Below are 21,047 nucleotides of genomic sequence, written 5' to 3'. Positions count from 1 at the left end.
TGCCTGTTGACTGGACTTGACCTTCAGGCTCTCAGTTTACAATTCCTGCTCCATAATGGCTTACTCTTCCCATCTCAGTTATAATTAGGATACACTCTTATCTGTCAGTGTCTCTTAGAATATAGCACCCATAGCAAACACAATACAGTTATCCCTTCCACATTGTGGGGGTCAGGGGTGTGGTGCCCTAGCGATCTGGAAAATCCACATAAAATTTTTTTTCAGGGTTCCAGAAAACTCCAAGCCACCTCTTGATCGGCAAATGCTGCCTCTCCCATTACTGTTACATTACATGGGCTAAACCTGTTTCTAAAATTCTCAAACCAGACTTTGCTGGCCTGAAAATCCATAGGGGTAGACCCTTCACCTTCATTTTCCTTTAGGGAATCATATAAGGACTGAGCATTTTCTTGCATGATGCCAGGGTCTATCAGAATGCTTTTGTATAACAGTCCTGCACATTTCTAGCCTTTGCGTGTTGTTGTCTGCTGACCTTTGCGTGTCTTCTACATCTTCTGCAAAACTCCCCTCAAATTCTCATTTAATTTCTTATACCAACTCGTGATATATTGAAACCGTAATGGGGAAAGTCAATGTGGAAGGGCTAACAGTACTCCAGATGTGGCCTGTTGTTAAAATCCACAGTAACTAGTAAAAGTTTAGGACAAATGAATTTCAGGATGCCTTCTGACACCCAAGCCACTCAGAAAATGATTTCAAATGCAACATAATAGGCAACTGACCTTGATCCAGGGATGCTGCAAACTATCTTGAATTGTCATTCTCTTCCTGTAGGAGGAGGGGAGGGAGAAAAATTAAAAAAGCTGTGACCATAGCAGCAAGCTTTCCACGCTGGCCGAGACTACCAAGCAGAGACTCTGGAAAAAGCAGTTGGGGAACCACTTCATGGAGGAAAGCTGAAAATAATATCGGTCTTTCACTGGACCCATAGGGGCTGACTGGGTGGGTGGAAAGGACATGCACTTTCATAAAGTTTCATACAGCATGCTTCCCTTGGCCAGGCAGAAACCACCAGAATCTGATAAATGCTGTCGTCTGCAGGGGCCAGGTGCTAACACTGGGCTAGCTGAGGTCACAGCTGAGGCACCTGTGAGGAATAAGGACACTCACTTTGGATCCTTGACCAGAAGTCTTCTTATGAAATCTTTGGCGAGGGCACTGGTGTTACTGAAGTACTCGTCCTCAAATTCATAGTTGACAGTGGACACATCTGCCAACATTTCTTGCTTTGTGTCTCCAAGAAATGGGGAGGCCCCACTTAGGCTGTTAAAAATAAAGTGAGGCACAGAACATGTATAATTATCTCTCGAGTTGCCATTCTGTTTCCCTAATAGCTGGAAAGGGAAACAAAGAACAAGATTATAATCCTGCTTGGGTGCTTGGGCAGTCACTTTAGAATTCAATTACATTTTACAGGACGTTTAGCTGTCACGACCAAAAGCTTTAGCTTAATGCAAAGTATTGAAATACAAAGTATATTTGGAAAAGGATCTAGTAGCTTTCTTGAAAAAACAAACCTTTTCCCGCAGTGAAGAACAGTCATGCTTTCTTCATGTGATTATGCTACAGTTTCTGCTGACTCATTTAGAATTAGGAGAAAATGTGTAATTAGTATAAACTAAGTGTGTTCTGTGGGTGTAAAATGAATATGTTTACATAACAAGCATGCATAAACTGAAGAGCTTAACATGACACACTTACTGGTTAATAAAACATATGGTCTCAAAGAAAAAAGGAAAAAACATGAGTTGTAGATTTTGGTACTTACAGAATGTAGGTTACTACCCCGATACTCCTAGACATAAAAATCAACACGTCAGAAGAAAAGTAAAATAAATAAATAAATAAATTCCTCAGATATAATTACAGTTTCACAGCATTCCACAAATGCACATCGATGCACATGAGTGGTGCAGATGAAGAGGTTCCATGAACAGCCAGTTGGAACTGGGCAGTCTTCTGGGGACAACCAGAAGAGACTAGATTAATGAGTGATTTCCTGGATCATCGGTGATTTTTTTGAAGCTTCAGTCATCAGTATAGATTAGGGGATGTTGAAATGAATTCAATGCTGTTTCTGCTGTGTTTGTGTGAAGTGAGTGAGTTAGGTGTACTGTGCACTACAGTTTTCTGATGGAGGAAGACTGATTAAAGATGTCCATCCTAAGGGCCTTTCAGATCTATCAACTTCTCCATTTAGTAATTGTATGGTATGTCCGTGTTTTCATTATGAATAAAACTGTAGTGCATATCACCATTGTGAACGTTATTTCTTGCGTTTAACAGCAGTCTTTTGTCCTGACTCCAGAGTTGTTCTAGAGCCAAATGCACGCTGACTAGGCTGCTGTCCAAACACAGGAGTCTGGTTTCTGCTTGACGCCATGCCAGAAGTAGGTGGTGGTGCAGGCTGGGAACCAGTTGCGAATACTGCCGTGGAAGAGGCTGTGGATCCAAAGCCTGGGGAATGATGCTGGCTGGTACCATGGATTTGTCCAAGTGTTGGGGTCTGGTTAGCACCAAATGCTGGACCGGCAGATGGTGTTGAAGGTCCAGTGCCAAGTACAAAGTAGGAGCCTGCAGAGCTAGATGATGTTGTAGCTCCAGAGATGAAAGCAGAGGTTGAAGTATTATTACTCATGACTCCTGGACCTAAGCCAAATGGGGTGACAGCTGTAACAGTGCTATTTTGCTGAGAAAGTAGCAAAGACTGAGATGTGCTGGGTCCAGCAAAGTTACCAAGGGCAGAACTGCTAATGTGATTGCTGGCCACAGGTAGGTTGGAGGAAGGGGTGGAATTAGCAAATATGCCACTACCTGCTGAAGTGGCTGATGTCCTTGAACCACAGAAACTGTTGTTCAAGGAACTGAAAACTGGCTTTGCTATTCCTTGATCAGCTGCAGTATTGGTTCGAGCTCCAAAAGCAAAAGCGGCCCTCCTTGAGTGTTCAGATGCCTTCTCAGATCGTTTTATCGTATTGGAACCAAATGCCAACTGTGAACAACTGCCATCTTTGCTGGGCGTTGAACTGCCAAAGGGAAACCGTCGCTTCTGCTTTCTCTCTTCTTTATCAGTTTTCATCCCATACGCAGGAGTAGCAGAAGTGACACGCTGTTGCTGTTTCTCCCCTGTCCCTCCCAAAGTGAACGCTGAGGCAGGTGGCACAGAGGCAGATGCCATATTGCCAGAAGCAAACCTTCCTTTGACTGGAGGCAATTCCTCCATTTCTACGTCTGATGTCTGACATGATTCCTCCATTTCTACGTCTGATGTCTGGCATGATTCCTCCATTTCTACGTCTGATGTCTGACACGATTCCTCCATTTCTACATCTGATGTCTGACACGCGTCTGGAGCCAATGAAACACTTTTGGCTTCTACGGTTCTAAAACTGAAGCTTCTCTTGCTCTGAGAGGTCACTGCAGTATTAGCAGCAGCTGGATCATGGTTAATAGCACTTGTGCCAAAGATAACAACTTCAGAGGGAACTTGACGAGGTTTCTTGGTGGATTTGTCAAATTGAAAGCCTCTGTTCACTGCATCTTTGGATCCAGAATCTGAAGACACACTAGTTTTGAAGCCTCTCTGATCTCCAAATTGAAAGTTTCCAGTACTTGTTGAAATCAGAGAAGGCCCAGAAGACGGTGATGAGTTTCCCAATTTGAAACATGAGGGGGCTGGGTTTGAAGATGATGAACATTTGCTAACACCTTTAAACTCAGATTTCGTGCCTGTTGTGTCTGGCTTGGCACTTTTGCATGCTGCACACTTGGCAGAATCTGCTCTATTCTGCACTAGGCATACTTCACAGTCCCCGTTTCCCTTACGATTCCTCAACTTCTCCAACCCTACGCCGCCCCCAGAACAAAGACCAACAGATACACTGCTGCTACTTGAAGCAGGTACTGAGCGCTCTGTTTTCTTGGACATACAGGACATGCATCTATTGTCCTCTGCATTATTACAAACACAGCATATTCGACACTCCCAAGATCCTACTGGCATTCTGAACTCATCTCCAATTCCTAAGGCACCAGTGGTCACAGTGCAGCTAGGAGATGAAGCAGTCATACTCACGGCACTTTCTGAAGCCACTAGCAGTGGAAGGAACCGGCTGACACCAGTTCCAGGTTTGAATGTTTCACAAGCTATACATTTTCTTGCTTCAGGTGTATTTTGCACTAAACACGTATCACAAACCCAAGTTTGTAATTTCACTTTAAGTTTGTCCCCAAAGCCTGCCCCTGATGCAGAAATGGTTGGTTTGCCACTTTTTCTTCGTGTCCCAATGGCTGTCTGTTCAGCGGTATCTCTAGGTGGCAACTTGGCGGCTTGACAGGATTTGCACTTGTCAGTAACTTTGTTCACGAGTAGACATGTATCACAGCGCCATGATGATCTAGCTTTTAAACTTTCCCCAAGTCCAGTTCCACTAGAGGAAAACCTACATACGCCTGGTTTTGTATAAGCTGCTGGGCTTGTCATGGTAGGCTGAGCAGCAAAAGCATCTACCTTTGGTGATATGAAACCAGGGTTTTTCACATCTAGGACTCTTCCTTCTTTCCAGGTTTTTACAGGTCTAGAAGGGCCCTTATAATACTCTTCATCTAGCTTCCTCTTATGGCTTATACTATTTGCTTCAGTGATATCTTGAGCTGAAGTACTTATAATAGGTTCTGAAGTAATACTGGTGTCTGGAAGTTCTGTTTTTGCAACAGGCATACTAATTGTAAATTCAGTAGATGAAGAAGGTAGTACATCTGCCACAGTAGATTTTACAGTGGGAGAAGAAAATCTAAACACGGCACTGCCACTGCTGCTCGGAGAAATCATTTGTACCTTATCTGTTACTGATTGTGAAGGACTCATGGGAGCTGGAGAGGAAGTTGTCATCAAAGGACAATGAATACTGAATGCAGGCAGTGAAGAACTGGTGATCGGTAGAGAGAGTTTTGATATTCCTCGTACTTCCATTTCCTTCACTGGTGGTTTAGATGCAAGTAAGCGTGTTCTCTCCTGTCTAATTTTGCCACCTCTACTACCTACTCCAGAAGATAATCCATTGGGTGCAGGAACTTGCAGATTTCTATATGGAAAGCCACTTTCTTGTTCTCTATTTTGTCCTGGTGTCATACTGTTTTCATGAGTACTGTGGTTTTTAACTATTCTTTGATTAGCCTTCCTCAATTCATGAGATGGGGTCAGAGATGGTTTAAAATAAAGACTTTGATACGTTGCTCTGGAAACTGGCTTTGGGGACCTGAATTTTTGAACAGGATACTGAGAATCCACCTTATCCCTTTTGGCCCCAAAATCTGTGCTATCTATCCAACTCCTATCAAGAGGAGAATGCATGGAAGAAACATCTGCTAGCGGTCCTGATATCTTCTCTACAGACTGTAATATTCGCCGAGCTTCTAAACTAGTCACACCATAGGACTGTGCATTGAGCTGCTTAGCTTTCATCTGTCTTCTTACTGGTGCCTGATAAGGGGTCCTTCCTAGTTTAGAATGTCTTACAGCAGCTGCTGCCCCACCATATGTTGTTCCTCCAAGATAACAAGGAGGATCTCCATGCCTACTTGTTTTAAAGATCAAAGATTTCTCAAATGAAGGGGAAAGTGTCCCAAATGCAGACAAGCTGAATGCTGGTTTTCTTGACCTGGTGGCAGTGTGCTGTGAGAGTGAATGAGACTGTTCAGCCTCTGGGGACCACAGAGGTGGCACTGAAGGCTTCTTTGAAGCAGCCATAGCTTTATTGGAACCTCTTGTTGAAAAATGACAAGGATGGCTAGTTGACATGTTATCATCACCATGCTGAGAGGTAGAGTCTATAATTTCCTTTCTAAGGGAACTGCCAATTGGGAATGCTGATGATGTGGACAGCTGAAAGGACAAAGGAGGAGGTACCAACACAGAGAAATTCAAGTGGCTCCGACGAAGAGAAGGCCTGTCTAATTCGCCTGCATAATTTGAAGCAGGGCTGGTTGTTGAGGCGTCTTCTGTCTTACCGACTGTTGGCTCACTGGTGATCCTCCCATCATTAATATTAGAGCTCTCCTCACTGGCACACTTTACTTGGTCACCTTCCCTAATTTCTCGTGAACATGGTGTCTCCTTGGCATCTGTTGTGCGGCTGCATACATCTTTGTTCTTGTTGAAATATCTCTGTAGCCATGCTGGCACGTTATTCTGAAGACATTCTGTAACGCTGCTAAGAACACCCAGCTGGCGCCGTCGCCCCTGCGAGTAAGGCGTCACGGGACCGGGGTGGCAACACCGCGTCCGGATCTTTCCGCTGCCCCCTATGTGTGGGGATCCGGAGGCCATGGCAGAGGCTGCCCCGCTTCCAGCTCTGGGGCGGGTAAGAAGGGCAGGAGAGGCAGAGGCAAAGGCCGCAGAGCCCCACCTGGCCCCGGCCCAGCCCAATGTCTAACAGCACTGCCCAAACTGGGGGGCACAGGTACAACAGGGAGCGCGAGGTTAGGAAGAAGAGTAGAGTGACCGTGCCCGCTAGGGGAGTGGGCAACGGTGCCAGCAACCGAAAGCCAAGAGGTGGCTCCAGTACTGCAGCCTCCTGCAGATACCACCTCTGTGGGTCGGGCAGTCTCCATGGAGATCTCTCCCAGAAGACAATGCTGCCTCCTCACAATTCCACTTCTGTGGGTGGGGCGGTCTCCATGGAGATCTCTCCCAGAAGACAGGGAGCAGCTCCCAGCATTATGGAGGCCCAACTCAAACGCTGGCCTTGGGGATTCTTCTTCTGAAGCCTTGGCCAGCGCTGAGATGGCTAATGCCACCAGCGATGCCCGCTGACCCATCCTCTCTGCACACAGTGCCCACAGTGCTACTGCCATCGGCCGTATACACTCCGTAACATGACATGCATGTACTTGCACTTATCGCGAGTAAGCCGGAGGTGATGCATACACAAGTCGCCAACACGCAGGGAGAAAAAAAAAACCCACCTATATGAAACAACTCTGTGACCCCTCCCCACCCCACTGAACCAGGTTCTGGGATCCACTTCCAAAGACTGCACCTCAGGCTTCCATGGCACCCCGCATGCCAGACTTCTCTGCCCTCACCTGGAGCCCGGCCGTGGGAGGAGATACGCCCCAATAACTGTCCCAAGTTCATTCCATCCAGCTTTAGTGAATCTAAACCCCTTTTACAAAAACTGTGCCTAGAATACACCTGCACACTGAGTATGACCTTTTACTTTCAGCCCAAAACATATTAGCAAAACCATGCTATAAATCACAAGAACAGGCACAGCCCCTTCTATATCTGGAACACAGGACACACACAACTTACACATACTCCAGCCACTTCTTTCCTATCTAAGGGGAAATGCTATACACCACGCTCGAATTCGTACACACACACCTAGAACCATACAAAACATCCACACATTATGCCCGTTTACCACCAGTGACAGCTAAAATTACTTCTCTGACGTGTACACAGAAAACCTCCACACACTTTCCTGTCACACTTTCAAGTGAAAAGTTATCTCATCCACCACTCTAACCGTGAACCTGCACACAATCGCCCACTTCTAGAGTGCACACAAACTAGTATACACTACCTAGACACAAGAAAACATCTCCAGTCTGCAGAGATGAGTACAGAGGAAATCTCTGCCAAGGCCCAAGTCATACACTGACAATTACCACAACCCCAGATACTCCAAGGTAATCATATCACATGCTTCCATTACATACAAATAAATTGTCCCACATCACTAGAAACACACAACCCAAACTTCCATCACATACACAAATACTCGGCTCCCAGAATGCATGCTAATGACTTCCTACTACCAAATGCAAACACATAGTCCTAGAAAATGTGCAAACTCCCAAGCACCATAAATACATACATCAATGAAATTCAATTCAACTTCCACCTGCCTCGAATATACTCAAATACACACACACAAAAGTAGGCAAATATAATCACCAACTACATATCCGGCCCCACATCACATACCTGTTTGCAATATAAGAGTCACACAAAGCCAATGCCACAGTATCCTTCAATCTGAACATACAGCGACACCCTACCAACCCACTAAAAGTCATGCAACTACCCTTCAATACCAATAGTGTAGATGCACATCTGAAAATCAATACAAGAAACTTACACGGCCATTCAGTTCTCAGTTACCCAGAGTTGCATGAGTCACTTCTATAAATTTTATACTCATAGATACCTCTCAATTGATTCTCTTTCCCTAGAGAACCCTAATACACCACTAAATGTCATATAGCTACCCTTCAATACCAAATATATGTAGACACACACCTGAAAATCAAACACAAGAAACATACATGGCCATTCAGTATGACTTAAGAACATGCGAATGAGCCCCCACCAACACATTTCCCAAACATTCAAACATAGGAATCCTACACCCAAACTAATACACGCAGCCACATTGCCTAACAAGATCTGGATGCACGTGCATTATCACTTGCAATGCCTCCGTGACCCAAACACAATTCCCCAACATTCAGGGGCAAAAACCCACAGGTATGTGAAACCGCCATGGTCATCCATCCCCATGCCCCCCACCCTGAACCCAGGCTCTGTGATCCCACTCCCAAGGCCTCCACCTCTGGGCTCAGCAGAACCCCGCTGGGCTGCCCGCCCTTCCCATCACCAGCTGCTGCTCCACAGAGCCCCACCCATACCATCTCCCTGCCCTCTCCAGGCCTTCTGTGTCCACACCTGGCAGGTCTTTCCCCACCTTGGGATCTGCCTTCTTTCCACCTGGCCTCATGCTGGCTCACATTCCTTCCCCACATCTCCCAGCAATCCTGGGGTGTCCACCTGCTTCCACCATCTAAGCCTGGTGCCCTGGGAGGGAGGGTGCTTCTTGTCTGTGTCCGATCCATCCCTCAGGGCCAGGTCAGTGTCAGGAGGATGGGGCAGCACTGGGACAGGTGTCTGACTCAGGCTGCGTCACACTCCTGGGCCGCCCATGCCAGGTGAACACTTGTCAGCACCTCCTTGGACATTTCTCATGGGTAGGAAAACGAGGCCTCAGACATTCCCCTCCTCCAGGCTCTGGCACTTTCTCTCTCCCACCTGGCCACCCTGTTCTCCACCCCACCATCCTGCATGAGATACTTTCCCCACCTGTTTCTCAGTCCCTGATCTGCAAGCTCCATTGAGAATTTCCCTGCTCCTTGGAATCAGTGAGGCAGCAGCTGCTTCCCAGATTTTTGAGAACCTGGATGGGGTGGGGACGAGAGGAGGGTTATCTCAGGGGGTCCCTGCCAGCCACCCAGACCAGTGAGCAGCCAACCCCTCAGCCCAAGGGCATCCCCAGTGTCCAGGACTTCCAGGGGGCCTCTGCCAGCAAGCAGCCCCTGCCCAACTGCCAACCATCCCTCATGGATCCTGGGAGGGTCCAACACAGGAGGTGCACAATGGCCTGCTGTACCCACCAGCCACCCATGGGGAGAACAGGAGCTTGGACACCCCTATGGCCTTCAAAGCAGGGACTATCATCATGCCTTCTGCAGAGGAGGGGCCCAAGTCCCAGGGGGACAGCCTGGACTGTTGTCACTACGGGTTTCGACTCCATGGTGAGAACTTGAACCTCTACCCCAGCTGCCCAGTCCCATACTCCTGACCACTGATGGGCATGGGCACCCCCCCCAGGCTGTACCAGCTCCCTCTCCTGGGTTCTCACTTCCTCTGCCAGAGTCTGGCTTTGGGCTTCTCATTCTGGGGGGCTGTTGATGAATTTAATTGAAACCTGGTCAGCAGAGATGAAAGAATCTTTTTAGTTGTCTCAGCTCAAACTGCACCCAAAGTGCATAAGGTTCCTAATAAAATTATCTCTTTGTGACTTTTATCAGAAAGAAAGGAACTTCCTGGGAAAATCACAACTGCAAAAAAAAAAAAAAAAAAAAAAAAAAAAAAAAAAAAAAAAAAGATAAATAACAGCAAGAATCCTCTAGCCAGTATCCCTCATAGGGACACAGGCAGTTTGGCAAAGTGCTTCTGGGCCTCAAAGGAGTGCTCAGCAGGGCATGGAACTGGGACAGAGACAATAGGCTGGCCAGGGGGGGTGCCAATGGGGCAGCACAGAGCAAGGAAACCCACATCACACTTCCCCACCTCCTCCCCTCCAAGCCGCAGGGAGTCCCTGGCTCTCATGCAGAGACACACACATGTACATCTGTGCATATGCACAGAGAAGTCACACTCACATGTGCACAAATACTTGCATGCAGATATACCATGTACACACATGCAAACGTGCAGGCACATGAACACATGCTCGCACATATACACACTACCACCCAAGTACATGCGTGCACACTCACACAGACACACTGCACACCCCAAATATGCACACACTCCCACTTCACAGCGGGGTCAGTGAGAGGGTCTCCTGCCTGGCTGATGCAGAATCACGGAAGATTCAAGTCTCTTATCATGTAGGTTTGACTATCCTCACTGAGGCATTGGGGGAGTGCATGGGGGTTTGTGAATAATTGGCACCAAGGCCAAAGGCACAGAGTAGAATGCACACTTGCCCCTTTCATCATTCAGCCCAATGCTCTTTCTAAGCTAGAAATGGCCCCTCCAGGTAGGCTGCCGGGCCATGCTTGAGCAGTCACCGCTGATTCAATCCAGCCTTTGTATCATACAGATAGGGAAACTGAGGCTCGGGGAGGTGACGGGGCCTGGTCAAGGTCACATGAAGCCAGCACCCAGACCAAGGGATGGGTCCCCATCCCAGTTCCCAGCATCCTGGCATCCCTGGCTTTTACCCACAAAGAAATAGCCCCCCAGCCCCTGCTCCCCACAGAGGAAGCATGGGCTCAGACACAACACATACAGGGCAACCGGTTCCTCTGAATGCCTCAAGCAGATGCTTTCCCATGTACCAACAGGCCATTTCAAAGTTTGGAAACTGAGTCAGGCTGCAAGTTTCAACCTTCGTTCCACTTCATGAGCTCTGTAAGCCACAGCACAGAGCAATTCAGTGCCATGAGGGCAGCCAGTAGTGTGCAGAGAGTGACCCCCATCAAGGCCACAGGACCCCGGGCTCCCCCACTGGGGCCCTGCAGAGGTGGAAAAGGGTCCACGGCACAGAGAGACTGTCTTTGGGGGGGTGGAAGTTGGGGCCTTGGCAGGAGCTGTCTGCTTCATTGCCACACAAGCCCACGACTGTGGTCTTAGAGAGCAAGGGTCAGTGGCCAGGAAAAGAGTGTGCCTTCCAATGTACCCAGAATCCACCAAAGGGTCACCTGTTTCCAGCCTCCATTCCCAACAAGATGGCCAAGACAGGCCTTAGGCTCATGGAGGCTGCACATTCATCTAAGTGCACATGGAGGCCCAGTGAGTTCAACAGATCTCACCCAAGGAGAGGGAAGTTACCATCACACTGACCCAGGGGTGGGGGGGTGAGACCCTCACAGAGACCAGTGACGGGGCAGCATGGTGGATGGAGACTCTGCCCACCAGAGCCAAGGGACAGACATAGCACCGTGGGGCAGATGCTGCCCACAGAACCCAAAGACAGGCACTGTAGACCCTGGGGACAGGACAGGACAGGCACAGCACAGCCTGGGAAGCCTGGCACACTGAGCCCAGGGGTGGCATCATGTGGAGGGGCCGCATCTCGTCTACATCTCCACGCTCAGGCTGCGGAGGAAATGTGCTGCAAAGGTCAGGCAGGCCACAGGGATGAGTGTGGTATAGATCCAGCCTGGGAGAGACAAACAGAAATGGAGCTAGCCCTTCTCCATGACCCCACCGAGACTGAGCACATCTCACAGCATGGGCACCAGGGAAACATCACATGGGAAGGTCCCACGGGATGGTTTGGAGGGCCTGGGGAGTTGAACGGGGCTCAGACTGTTTGATCCCTGCCAACACCAACTCTGGATCAGGGACCAGGCCTGGCACCTCCAACAGACTGGTGGGCACAGAGCACTGCCAGCCCAGGGCCTCGATGTCATCATCCACCTCTGCTATTGCACCTGCTGCCCAGAATGCCCCCAGAGGTCCTCACCCTGTAAAGGAGGTGGGGGTGAGCCCCACAGGAAAGAGAGGCTGTCTCTGAACAGGTCAGAGACAGTTGAATCCAGCCCCTGAAACTGAGAGCCTGGGAGTTGAGGGGACTTGCTCAGGACACAGGAAGACAGCACTGAGGCCCTGGCATCCCTGGTCTCCACACACAGGGGGAGGAAGGAGGACAAGGCAGGGCCACTTCATCTACCAGGAGAGTTGGGACTCAGCCCATGTTAGCTTCAGAGAAAGAACCTGGGGCCCAGACTCCAGGAAACCCACCCCCCAGTTTCCTCAACAAATAGACTGTGGACTTACACTGCCTGACTTTGAAGCTTACTATAAAGCCACAGTTGTCAAACAGCATGGTATTGGCACAAAGATAGACATATAAGCAATGGAATCAAATTGACAGTTCAGAAATCAACCCCCAGATCTAGGGTTGACTGATATTTCATCAAAGGCCCTCAAACTCACTGAACTGGACATAACAGTCTCTTCAATAAATGGGGCCGGGAGAACTAGATGTCCATAACCAAAAAGAATGATAGAGGACCCCTACCTCACAACCCTAATATAAAAACTAACTCAAAGTATATCAAAGACCTGAAGGTAAGAGACAGTACCATAAAACTCCTAGAAGATAATGTAGGGAAACATTCAAGACTTGTATTAGGAGGTAGCTTCTTAGAACCTTCACCCAAAGCACAAGCAACTAAAGAAAACATAAGTAAATGGGTAACTCCTCAAAATTGAAAGCTTCTGCACCTCAAAGGAATTTGTCAAAAATGTAAAGAGGCAGCCAACTCAATGAGAAAAAAATATTTGGAAACCATGTATCTGATAAGAGACTTGTATCTTGCATATATAAAGAAATCCTACAACTCAACAATAATAGTACAAACAGCTCAATTATAAAATGGACAAAAGATGAGAAGACATTTCTCTGAAGAGTAAATACAAATGGCTAAAAAACACATCAAAAATCATTCATCTTCACTAGCTATTAGGGAGATGCAACTCAAGACCACAAGGTGATAATATCCCACACCATTTAAAATGACTGACTTTAAACAAACAGGAAACAACAAATGCTGGAGAGGATGTTGAGAAATTGGAACTCTTATTCATTGTTGATGGGACCATACAATGGTCCAGGCACTCTGGAGGACAGTTTGAACTTTTTCTCAGAAAACTAGATATCGAGTTACCCTATGATCTAGCAATTTCACTCCTTGGTATATACCCAGAAAATCTGAAAGCAGTGACAAGCACACATCTTTGCAAACCTATGTTCATAGCAGCATTGTTCACAATTGCCAAGAGATGGAAACAATCCAAATGTCCTTCGACAGATGAGTGGATAAACAAATGTGGTACATGTGCATGGATGGAATACTATGTGGCAGTAAGAAGGAATGAGGTCGTAAACCATACGACAACATGGATGAACTTTGAAGACATAATGCTGAGTGAAATAAGCCAGACAACAAAAGGAGAGATCTTGTCTGTTACCACTAATGTGAACTCTGTGAAACTCTAAACCAGACAAGTCCTAAAAGCCAGAGGCAACAGCTGCTTTAAGACCAACTGTCAGGTGCGGGCCCCTTCCCCATACCGTCAAAACCCCTTTTACTATGAACAAGTTAGGGTGCTCACTGCCTAGATGCTCCTGAAGATGGAGAAAGATTAAGTCCAAAGGAAGGAGTAGCAACAAACAAGGATAACATTGAACGAAGGTCTATGAATACGGAAGCTTTATATAATTACATATATACTTTTGGAAGTGGGGCTCTTGGAAGGGTTGCAAGGAGGAAAATGACATGGCGGAACTGTAGCCTACTGCATCCCTTGGCATTTGTTCTATAGCTGCTCTTTGAATTGTGCCTTGAAGGTCTTCTCTTTTCTTTATATACCTTGTACTGCATAAGGAAAGAACTGAAATTGTGGAACTGTAAACCATAACAATTTTGGAAATTGTCTATATGACTACTTGTTGAGCTGTACATCAAGAGATATTTTACAATAACAGAAATGGCTGAAGCTGTGAAACTGTGACCCATGACATTCTTTGAAATTTGCTTTCTAACTACCTGTGAAATCATACATTGAAACTTATCACTGTTATGTATGTATGTTAAAGTTCACAATAAAGGAAAAAAGGAAAGAAAAGAAATTGACTGTGATTATGAGGGATGAAAGGGGGGAGGGAGGGAGGGAAGGATGGAGGGAGGAGAAGGAAGAACGGAGGGAGGAAGGAAAGGCGGGAGGCAGGGAGGGAGGGACAGAGAGGAGAGGGAGAGTCCAGGTGTCATGAACCAATCTGAGGCATATAAATCAATCCAAAAGCGAGAGCCTCATTTTGATCCTAATTTAAAACACACAAAAAATATACATATGACATTTAGAAAATCTGAACATCGACTGGATATGGTGATACAAAAGGATTACTATTAACTGTTACTTTTTAAAGGGATGATGCCTGTATTTTAATCATGTTACTTAAAGTATTTTAGAGATAGAAACTGAAATACTTAGGGATGAAACAATATGTCTAGAATTGACTTCAACATAATCTGAGTGGGGAAGTGGCAAAGGCTTATAGCATACTTCCTCCTTTTGTAGGTACTTGAACTATCCCTTACTGCAAAGTTTAGAGTAAGCAAACACTCTCTTTCTCCCTTCAGGGGTGGCCCCGGCCCTGCCAGTGGCTCAGGGTGCGGTTCCCATGGCCATCGGGGAGCTCTCCGGGTTTGCTGTTGGGGGTGGCCCCACCTCACCCTCCTCCACACGGCTCCCTCCTGCTGGCTTCACTTCCCAGCAGCAGCAGGCTGTGAGGCAGGAGACCAGGTCCTGGGGCCCCTGGGGCCACCCAGGCCCAGCTGAGATGCAGAGCACCAGGCCATGTTGGATAGTGCACTTGTAGCATCTGATCACCTGGTCGACAAAGAACATCTCACTGCGGTTGGGGGCCGAATGGCAGAACTCATAAAGGGAGGAGTCGGCTGAGGCCAGCTTGATGAGATAGATCTTCCCACCCTGCCAACAAGAGGCCATTAGCAGTGCCCCCATCCTGGGAATGCTGGGATGTTAGAAAGATTCTAGGTATACATGACCCCAGCAGGAACTAGGCAATACCCCATAATCACACATACCCACATTTCTGCAGCACTCCAAATGGACATGTGTCCCAAAGGGGTACATGAACACTGTAACTGAGGGAGTTAAAAGAAGCGCCACTTTTTGGAACTGTTGGATCTTGATCTGGGTAAAGGATGGCCACTGCTTCCATTGTCAGCATTTGCCAGGCCCCATCATGCTCTACACCCTCACAACAGTGAGACGCCACCCAGTGAGATGGGCCCAGAGGGTGGCCAGGGTGACCTGCTCAGAGCCTTGCAGAGTCAGGATCAGAAACCGAGCCGCCACCTCATGCACCATCTATTCTGGAGAAAACCAGTTTGGGGCTGGTTGAACCCCAGACTTTGGGTCTCATCCCCCCACCCTCAAGTTTTTTCATCCTGTTGCTATTTACATCACATTTTTTCTTCTGGCCTCCCTACTGTTGCCCCAGTGATGAGCCTCCCAGCTCTCCTCTGACTTGTGAATGTCCCCAGCATCCCCACCTGGCTGGTTCCTCTAGCCCCCACTCCACGCTTCCTGGATGTGACCCTTGCATGCCCCAGGGGAGACTAACACCTTGTTCCCACTTCCAGGAAGTCTCCCCAACACCCTCCCTTGGGCACTTGGTCATTACTCAAGAGGCTTTCACCAAATCATCTCAGGTGCCTCTGTCTCACTAGACAAAGGAAAAATGACATGTTCTTCTCTGGTCTGGGGAGGCACCCCCACCCCTCCACCCAGAAAGGACTCCCTGCCATCCCCAGTGCCTGAAATTCTCCCCGTCCCTCCTGTGGGGTAACATCCCATCTTAGGCCCCCACATTTAGAGTACATGTGGTCTCCAGACCATCCAGTGGTTGGACTATGGGCTTGCTGAGGGCCCAGGCAGGCCCCAAGGTCCCGAGGCTAACCTTGAGCAGGTGGAACCAGGCAGAGACACCTCCTGAACCAATGCAGGAGTCAGTGTAGCTGTCCTTCACACACATCAGGCAGGACTTGGGCACTTTGAGTTTAGCCAGCAAAGCATCATCAGGCCAGCAGTTTTCTCCCAAAGGCTGTTTTTTATAATGTCAGGAGGTTCCATGAAGCTGGACATTCTGGTCATGGGGAGAGAGACAATGGTCAGTGATGACAGGAATGTTTACCACTGTTTTGGAAGGAATGGGATGTGAAAGGTACTCTATGAAGTCCTTCCTGCACTTTACTTCACTGCCTGGAAGCAGGTACCATTGCTCCCACTTTACAGATGAAGACACTGAGGTTCTGGGAGGGCTGGAGTGAGCCAGGCCACAGCAGTGACTGTTGGCTGCTGGATACGAAGCACAGAAGACCACACAAGGAGAAGCCGAGAGAGCCCAACTCTGGGCTCAGAAGAGAAAAAAGCCACCCCAGAGTGGACGTATCCTTTCTAGGTAAACCAGAAAGCAGCCATTTCCAGGCCATCCTCCATGAGTGTGACAGGGCAATTTGCACTGAAAGAGAATATTGTTTCTCCTGCACAACACAAGCACCTCCCAGAGTCTCTGCAGCAAAAGCCACTGCTCCCCAGAGCACACAGCAAGGTGTACACAACTACCACCTCCGCTCACTCTCAAATCTACCCATCCACCTCCAGGGAGGATGGGAAAGGTTAAGGGTTCTCTAATTCAATGAAATGCCACTGTCTTGGATGAAATAGTTTTAGTGGCTGAGAGATTTCAAATGGAGTCGAGAGGTCACTCTGGTGGACATTTTTATGCACTATATAGATAACACCTCTTAGGTTTTAATGTATTGGAATAGCGAGAAGTGAATACCTGAAACTACCAAACTCCAACCCAGCAGTCTGGACTCCTGAAGACGATTATATAATAATGTAGATTACAAGGGGTGACAAACCTTGTGCATCACACTTCCTTTCTCTAGTGTGTGGATGGATGGGTAGAAAAGTGGGGACAAAAACTAAATGACAAATAGGGTGGGATGGGGGGATGGTTTGGGTGTTCTTTTTTCACTTTTATTTTTTATTCTTATTCTGATTCTTTCTGACGTACAGGAAATGTTCAGAAATAGATTGTGATGAACGCATAACTATATGATCGTACTGTGAACAGTTGATTGTATACCATGGATGATTGTATGGTACATGAATATATTTCAATAAAACTGAATTTAAAAAAAAATCCCAAGTACTGCATTATAAACATTCAAATCAGCAATACCTGTGGAGAGACCAACTCACCGGCTGAGAATCAGGTCTCAGTGTCCTCGGGCAAAAAGGACACTGGCAGATCTCAGCCTCCACCCCAGAAATCACAGCCATCATTGGTCAAAACCATGTCAGCTCTGGCAAGACGGTGAGAAATCAAAAGCCAGGTCCTGGACCCCCCGTAACCCCAGTGGCCTCAGGTACAGCCACTCTTCATTAAAACTTCTGTAGGTTCCCAACTGCTGTCACTCTCCCTCCCCAAGGAGCCCACATCTACCCATGATGTGGCCTTGTGGCCCCTCCTTCCTCCCATCCAACCTGGAACCCCCAAAGGCCACAGGAGAGAAGAGAGTCCACCTTCCCCAGCCAGCCTGGCACCCTCACAACCCACCCACACCCTGTATCCTCTCCCACACTGTAGACCCCTCGCAGAGTCCCCAGAAACCCTTTCCCCTGAATCTGAGTCCTTGCCTGGACTGCTCATCAGATGTCAAAGCCAGCCTGTTCTCCTGTACAAATGCCACTGCTCCCTGCACCCTCCAACAACTAGGAGGGACATCGGCCCATCTGCGGAAGTCACCCTACATTCCCTGACCTGCGCAAACCCCACTGTGCACAGTCAGGGCTGGAGGCAAAGCCACAGGGAGTTGAGCATGTGGAGGTGGGAGTCACCCTTAATGCTTTGGGGGGCCACACCAGTCCCTGCGGGTCTCCCCTGAAGCAGCAGTGCCCAGGAAACTCAAAGCACTGGCCAACAAATCCCCATGGGAGGAATGGCTCTGATGAAGCAGAAACACCCCCCACCTGATGTCAGATGGTATAAACAGAACCCAGAGAGGTTCCTGCTGACCCTGGCCCTCACCTGTGTAACTGGGCATAATTGTGTGTACGTGTAAAATGAATGCTGTAACAAGGCACTCTCAGAGTCTTCCAACTAGACCAGGGGACCCAGAAGGCATCATGAATTTTTCTGCTCGCAACTGGGTTGCCAGGAGAGGCCCAAAGGAAAACAACAGCCCAAAAAAGTATCCCCCTTTAGCTCCCTTAACCAGGCACCTGTCTGTGAAGGCCTCTCCTGGGCAATGTAGCATATAAAATTCATGGTGACATGATCCAGTGTGATCTTTGGTATCAAAGGAACAATCCTCAGAACTCAGCCTTGGAGAAAATCCATCTCAGCAACATGCAGGCAGGCTGCTCTCATTCAACACCATAATTCATCCCATTTCCCTTTTTTCCTTCACTGCCAGGATGCTCAAACAAAATCCATTGTCCAGGTACACTATCTCCTTGTGACTCACTGTGGGTTTTGATAGCTCTGTTACTTTTTGCCTCCCTGCCCTTTTGCACAGGAGCCTTTATGTTAGGTCAAGTGCCTGTGGGAAGTAGGCAAGGTGGAAAGGTTCATTGCCAGCCATTGAGTGTCTCTGCCTTTTACCAAGCAATCAGCAGAGTGGAGCAGGGATTGATGGAGATGGGGCAAGAGGGACTTGGGACTGGTGCAGGCAGCAGGGGCAGGTCAGATGTGAGAGGTAATGAGAGCAGAGCCTGTTGTCCTGGGGAAGCAGAGAGGAGTACCAGGGGCAAACCGCCAAGCTGGTGGCAGCAAGGCACATATCCTCATCAGTGGGATGAGAACCTGACATCTGACTGATCTTTGACAAAGAAGGGCCACACAACCCTACTAACAGCAGGGACCGTGATGCTGATACCAAAAAGTAACACTTTTCTTTCAGAATTAACCAATGCTGATACCAAGGACTAATAAACCAAGACCAGGAGACACCACAAGCCTGAATTCCATGAGTGAACAGTGAAGATGGCCTGAACCAGAGGAAAGAGGCTCAAGTCTGGAAGTGGCAAAAAGTTGACTGCAAAGAAACTGGTATGATATGTATGATTCCCGTTTCTTAAAGGTACAAATTAAAAGGATGTGTGTGAGTGTCTTTAGGTGTGTCTGTGAGTGCATGTAAGTGTGTGAGAGTGTGAAAGTGTGTAAGGATGTTAGCAAGTGTATAAGTGTGCACACCTAAGTATGTGTGTCAATGTGATGTAGGGCCATGTGGGAGCATGTGTGCCTTCGGGCGTGTGTAAGTGTGAACACGTGGATGTGAATGTCTGCATGAACGTGAAGGTGGCAGCATGTAAGAATGACACGTGAGCATGCAAGTGTACCACTGAGTGTGTCACGTGGGTATTCGAGTGTGCCCACGTGTGTTCATGAAGGCACTGGTGTTTTGGTGTGCCAGTATGTGTCAGTGAGTGTGTTGGTTTCAGGGAGGGGGAGTCTGTAGGAGTGTCACGTGTCAGTGAGTGTATCAACATGTGCCGGGAGTTTTGGTGTCTGAATGTCAGCAGTGCGAATGTGTTGGTGAATGTGTCAGAGAGTATGTGCCAAGGATATGTTGGTGTGTTTGTGAAATAAGTGTGTCAGCAAGTGTGACTGTGTTGGTGAGTCAGTCTTGAGGTGAGTGTGTACAAAGTATCATAGGAGCGTGTGTTGGTGAGTCTGTCAGAGTGAGTGGGAGTCTGCGGGAGTATCGTGTCTGGGGGGTACTGCCACAGGTGTATCTGTGTCTGTGAGTGTGTCAGTGTCAAGTATGACATGGCCATAAGTGAGTGTGAGTGTGTTGGTGAGGCAGTGCCTGAGTATGTGTCAGGAAGGGTGTCAGCGATTTTGTCAGTGTCATGGTTGTGACAGTGAGTATGTCTGTGAGAGGTAGTATCACGAGTGTGTCAGTGAGTGCACTGTGAGTGGGTGTGAGCATGTGTACTTCTAGAAGAGACCACACTGCACTGCTAACAATGGTTCTTTCTGGGGAGTGGCTAGGGAAACAAGCCAGAGGAGGATTTGGTGTTTCAGTCCTGATTTTTGTTTGTATTTTTCACAATGTATCATGTTTATAGCTTAAAAGAGAACCAGCAGAAATAAATCTGTGCCCGTGTACAGTCCCTGGGACCCTTGGCATGTGTTTCCTCAAGGACAGATGCACCTGACAGCAGCCCTGCTCCCCATTCACCCCGCACCCCTGTGGACCCCCCTCCAGCCTGGCCCCTGAGGGTTGGACGGCAGCCACTCACCTGGTGTCACAGAACTTGAGGCTGGTGAACTTGATGACCTGCTTCAGGTTGGTGCCGTAGTAGTAGTGCAAAAACTTCAGCTTCATCTAGCAGTCCTTCTGCTTGGTGACGTCCATCATGTCCACACTGTGCTCAGGTCCCGGGGAAGCTGGCGGGAGGTGCTAAGCCATTCCCGGGGTAAGCTCACCAGGCCGCTCGAGGGACAGCCACATGTGAAGATGACCACAGAGAGCAGGTGCACAAGGGCAGGGCAAACACACTCGCAGCCGCTGGGCTCCCAGGCTCCGGGTCCCACCTTCCAGCTTTCTCCACTGACAAAGCATTTTACACCCTCCTCCCTCAGACTAACTGAGAACCCCATGATGTAGGCACAGTGAGGAGACTGGGGCCTCAGGGTGGGGGCCCAGATGACCAAATAGAAATCCAGGATAGCCCAATAAAACTGAATTTCTGCTCAACAAGTTTTTTTTTTTTTTTCCTGTTAAATGTGTCCAAAATAATGCATGAGACATACACTTAAAATCTTTCAAAAATAACCCTACAACAATCCTAGGGCACTGACTCATTATTCTGAAAATGGGTAAACTGGTACATAAAG

At 47.9% G+C, this 21,047-nt stretch overlaps 2 protein-coding genes across 10 annotated transcripts in view; both read right to left on the bottom strand.

Moving 5' to 3' along the window:
• The window catches only part of LOC119506339 (death-associated protein kinase 1-like), a 29,192-nt gene extending 8,415 nt beyond the window's left edge, over positions 1 to 20,777 (bottom strand). For 5 of the 9 annotated variants that reach the window (XR_005210974.1, XR_005210975.1, XM_037799341.1 and 2 more), the window contains exons 1-3: positions 9,167 to 9,202; positions 1,132 to 1,284; positions 744 to 789 (exon numbers count right to left, since the gene is read on the bottom strand). Coding sequence is in view for 6 of the 9 variants with exons in the window: in XM_037799341.1 (XP_037655269.1) it covers positions 744 to 789; positions 1,132 to 1,284; positions 9,167 to 9,198 (231 nt within the window). In the remaining 3 variants the exon portion in view is untranslated. The other 4 variants (XR_005210976.1, XM_037799343.1, XM_037799344.1 and 1 more) reach the window with 4 other exon arrangements.
• On the bottom strand, positions 1,824 to 7,127 carry LOC119506338 (nuclear pore complex protein Nup153-like). The gene is made up of 2 exons (XM_037799340.1): positions 3,324 to 7,127; positions 1,824 to 3,290 (listed from the first exon to the last, which is right to left on the bottom strand). Exons 1-2 carry the CDS (start codon positions 6,347 to 6,349, stop codon positions 2,288 to 2,290), a joined length of 4,029 nt encoding a protein of 1,342 aa, XP_037655268.1. The 5' UTR covers positions 6,350 to 7,127; the 3' UTR covers positions 1,824 to 2,287.
• Positions 20,778 to 21,047: the final 270 nt, after the last annotated feature.

The sequence above is a fragment of the Choloepus didactylus genome, chromosome 11 (genome assembly GCF_015220235.1).
Source record: "Choloepus didactylus isolate mChoDid1 chromosome 11, mChoDid1.pri, whole genome shotgun sequence".
Lineage (NCBI taxonomy): Eukaryota > Metazoa > Chordata > Mammalia > Pilosa > Megalonychidae > Choloepus > Choloepus didactylus.
Note: the sequence above shows the minus strand (reverse complement) of the source record. Positions and strands in the feature narration are given on the sequence as shown.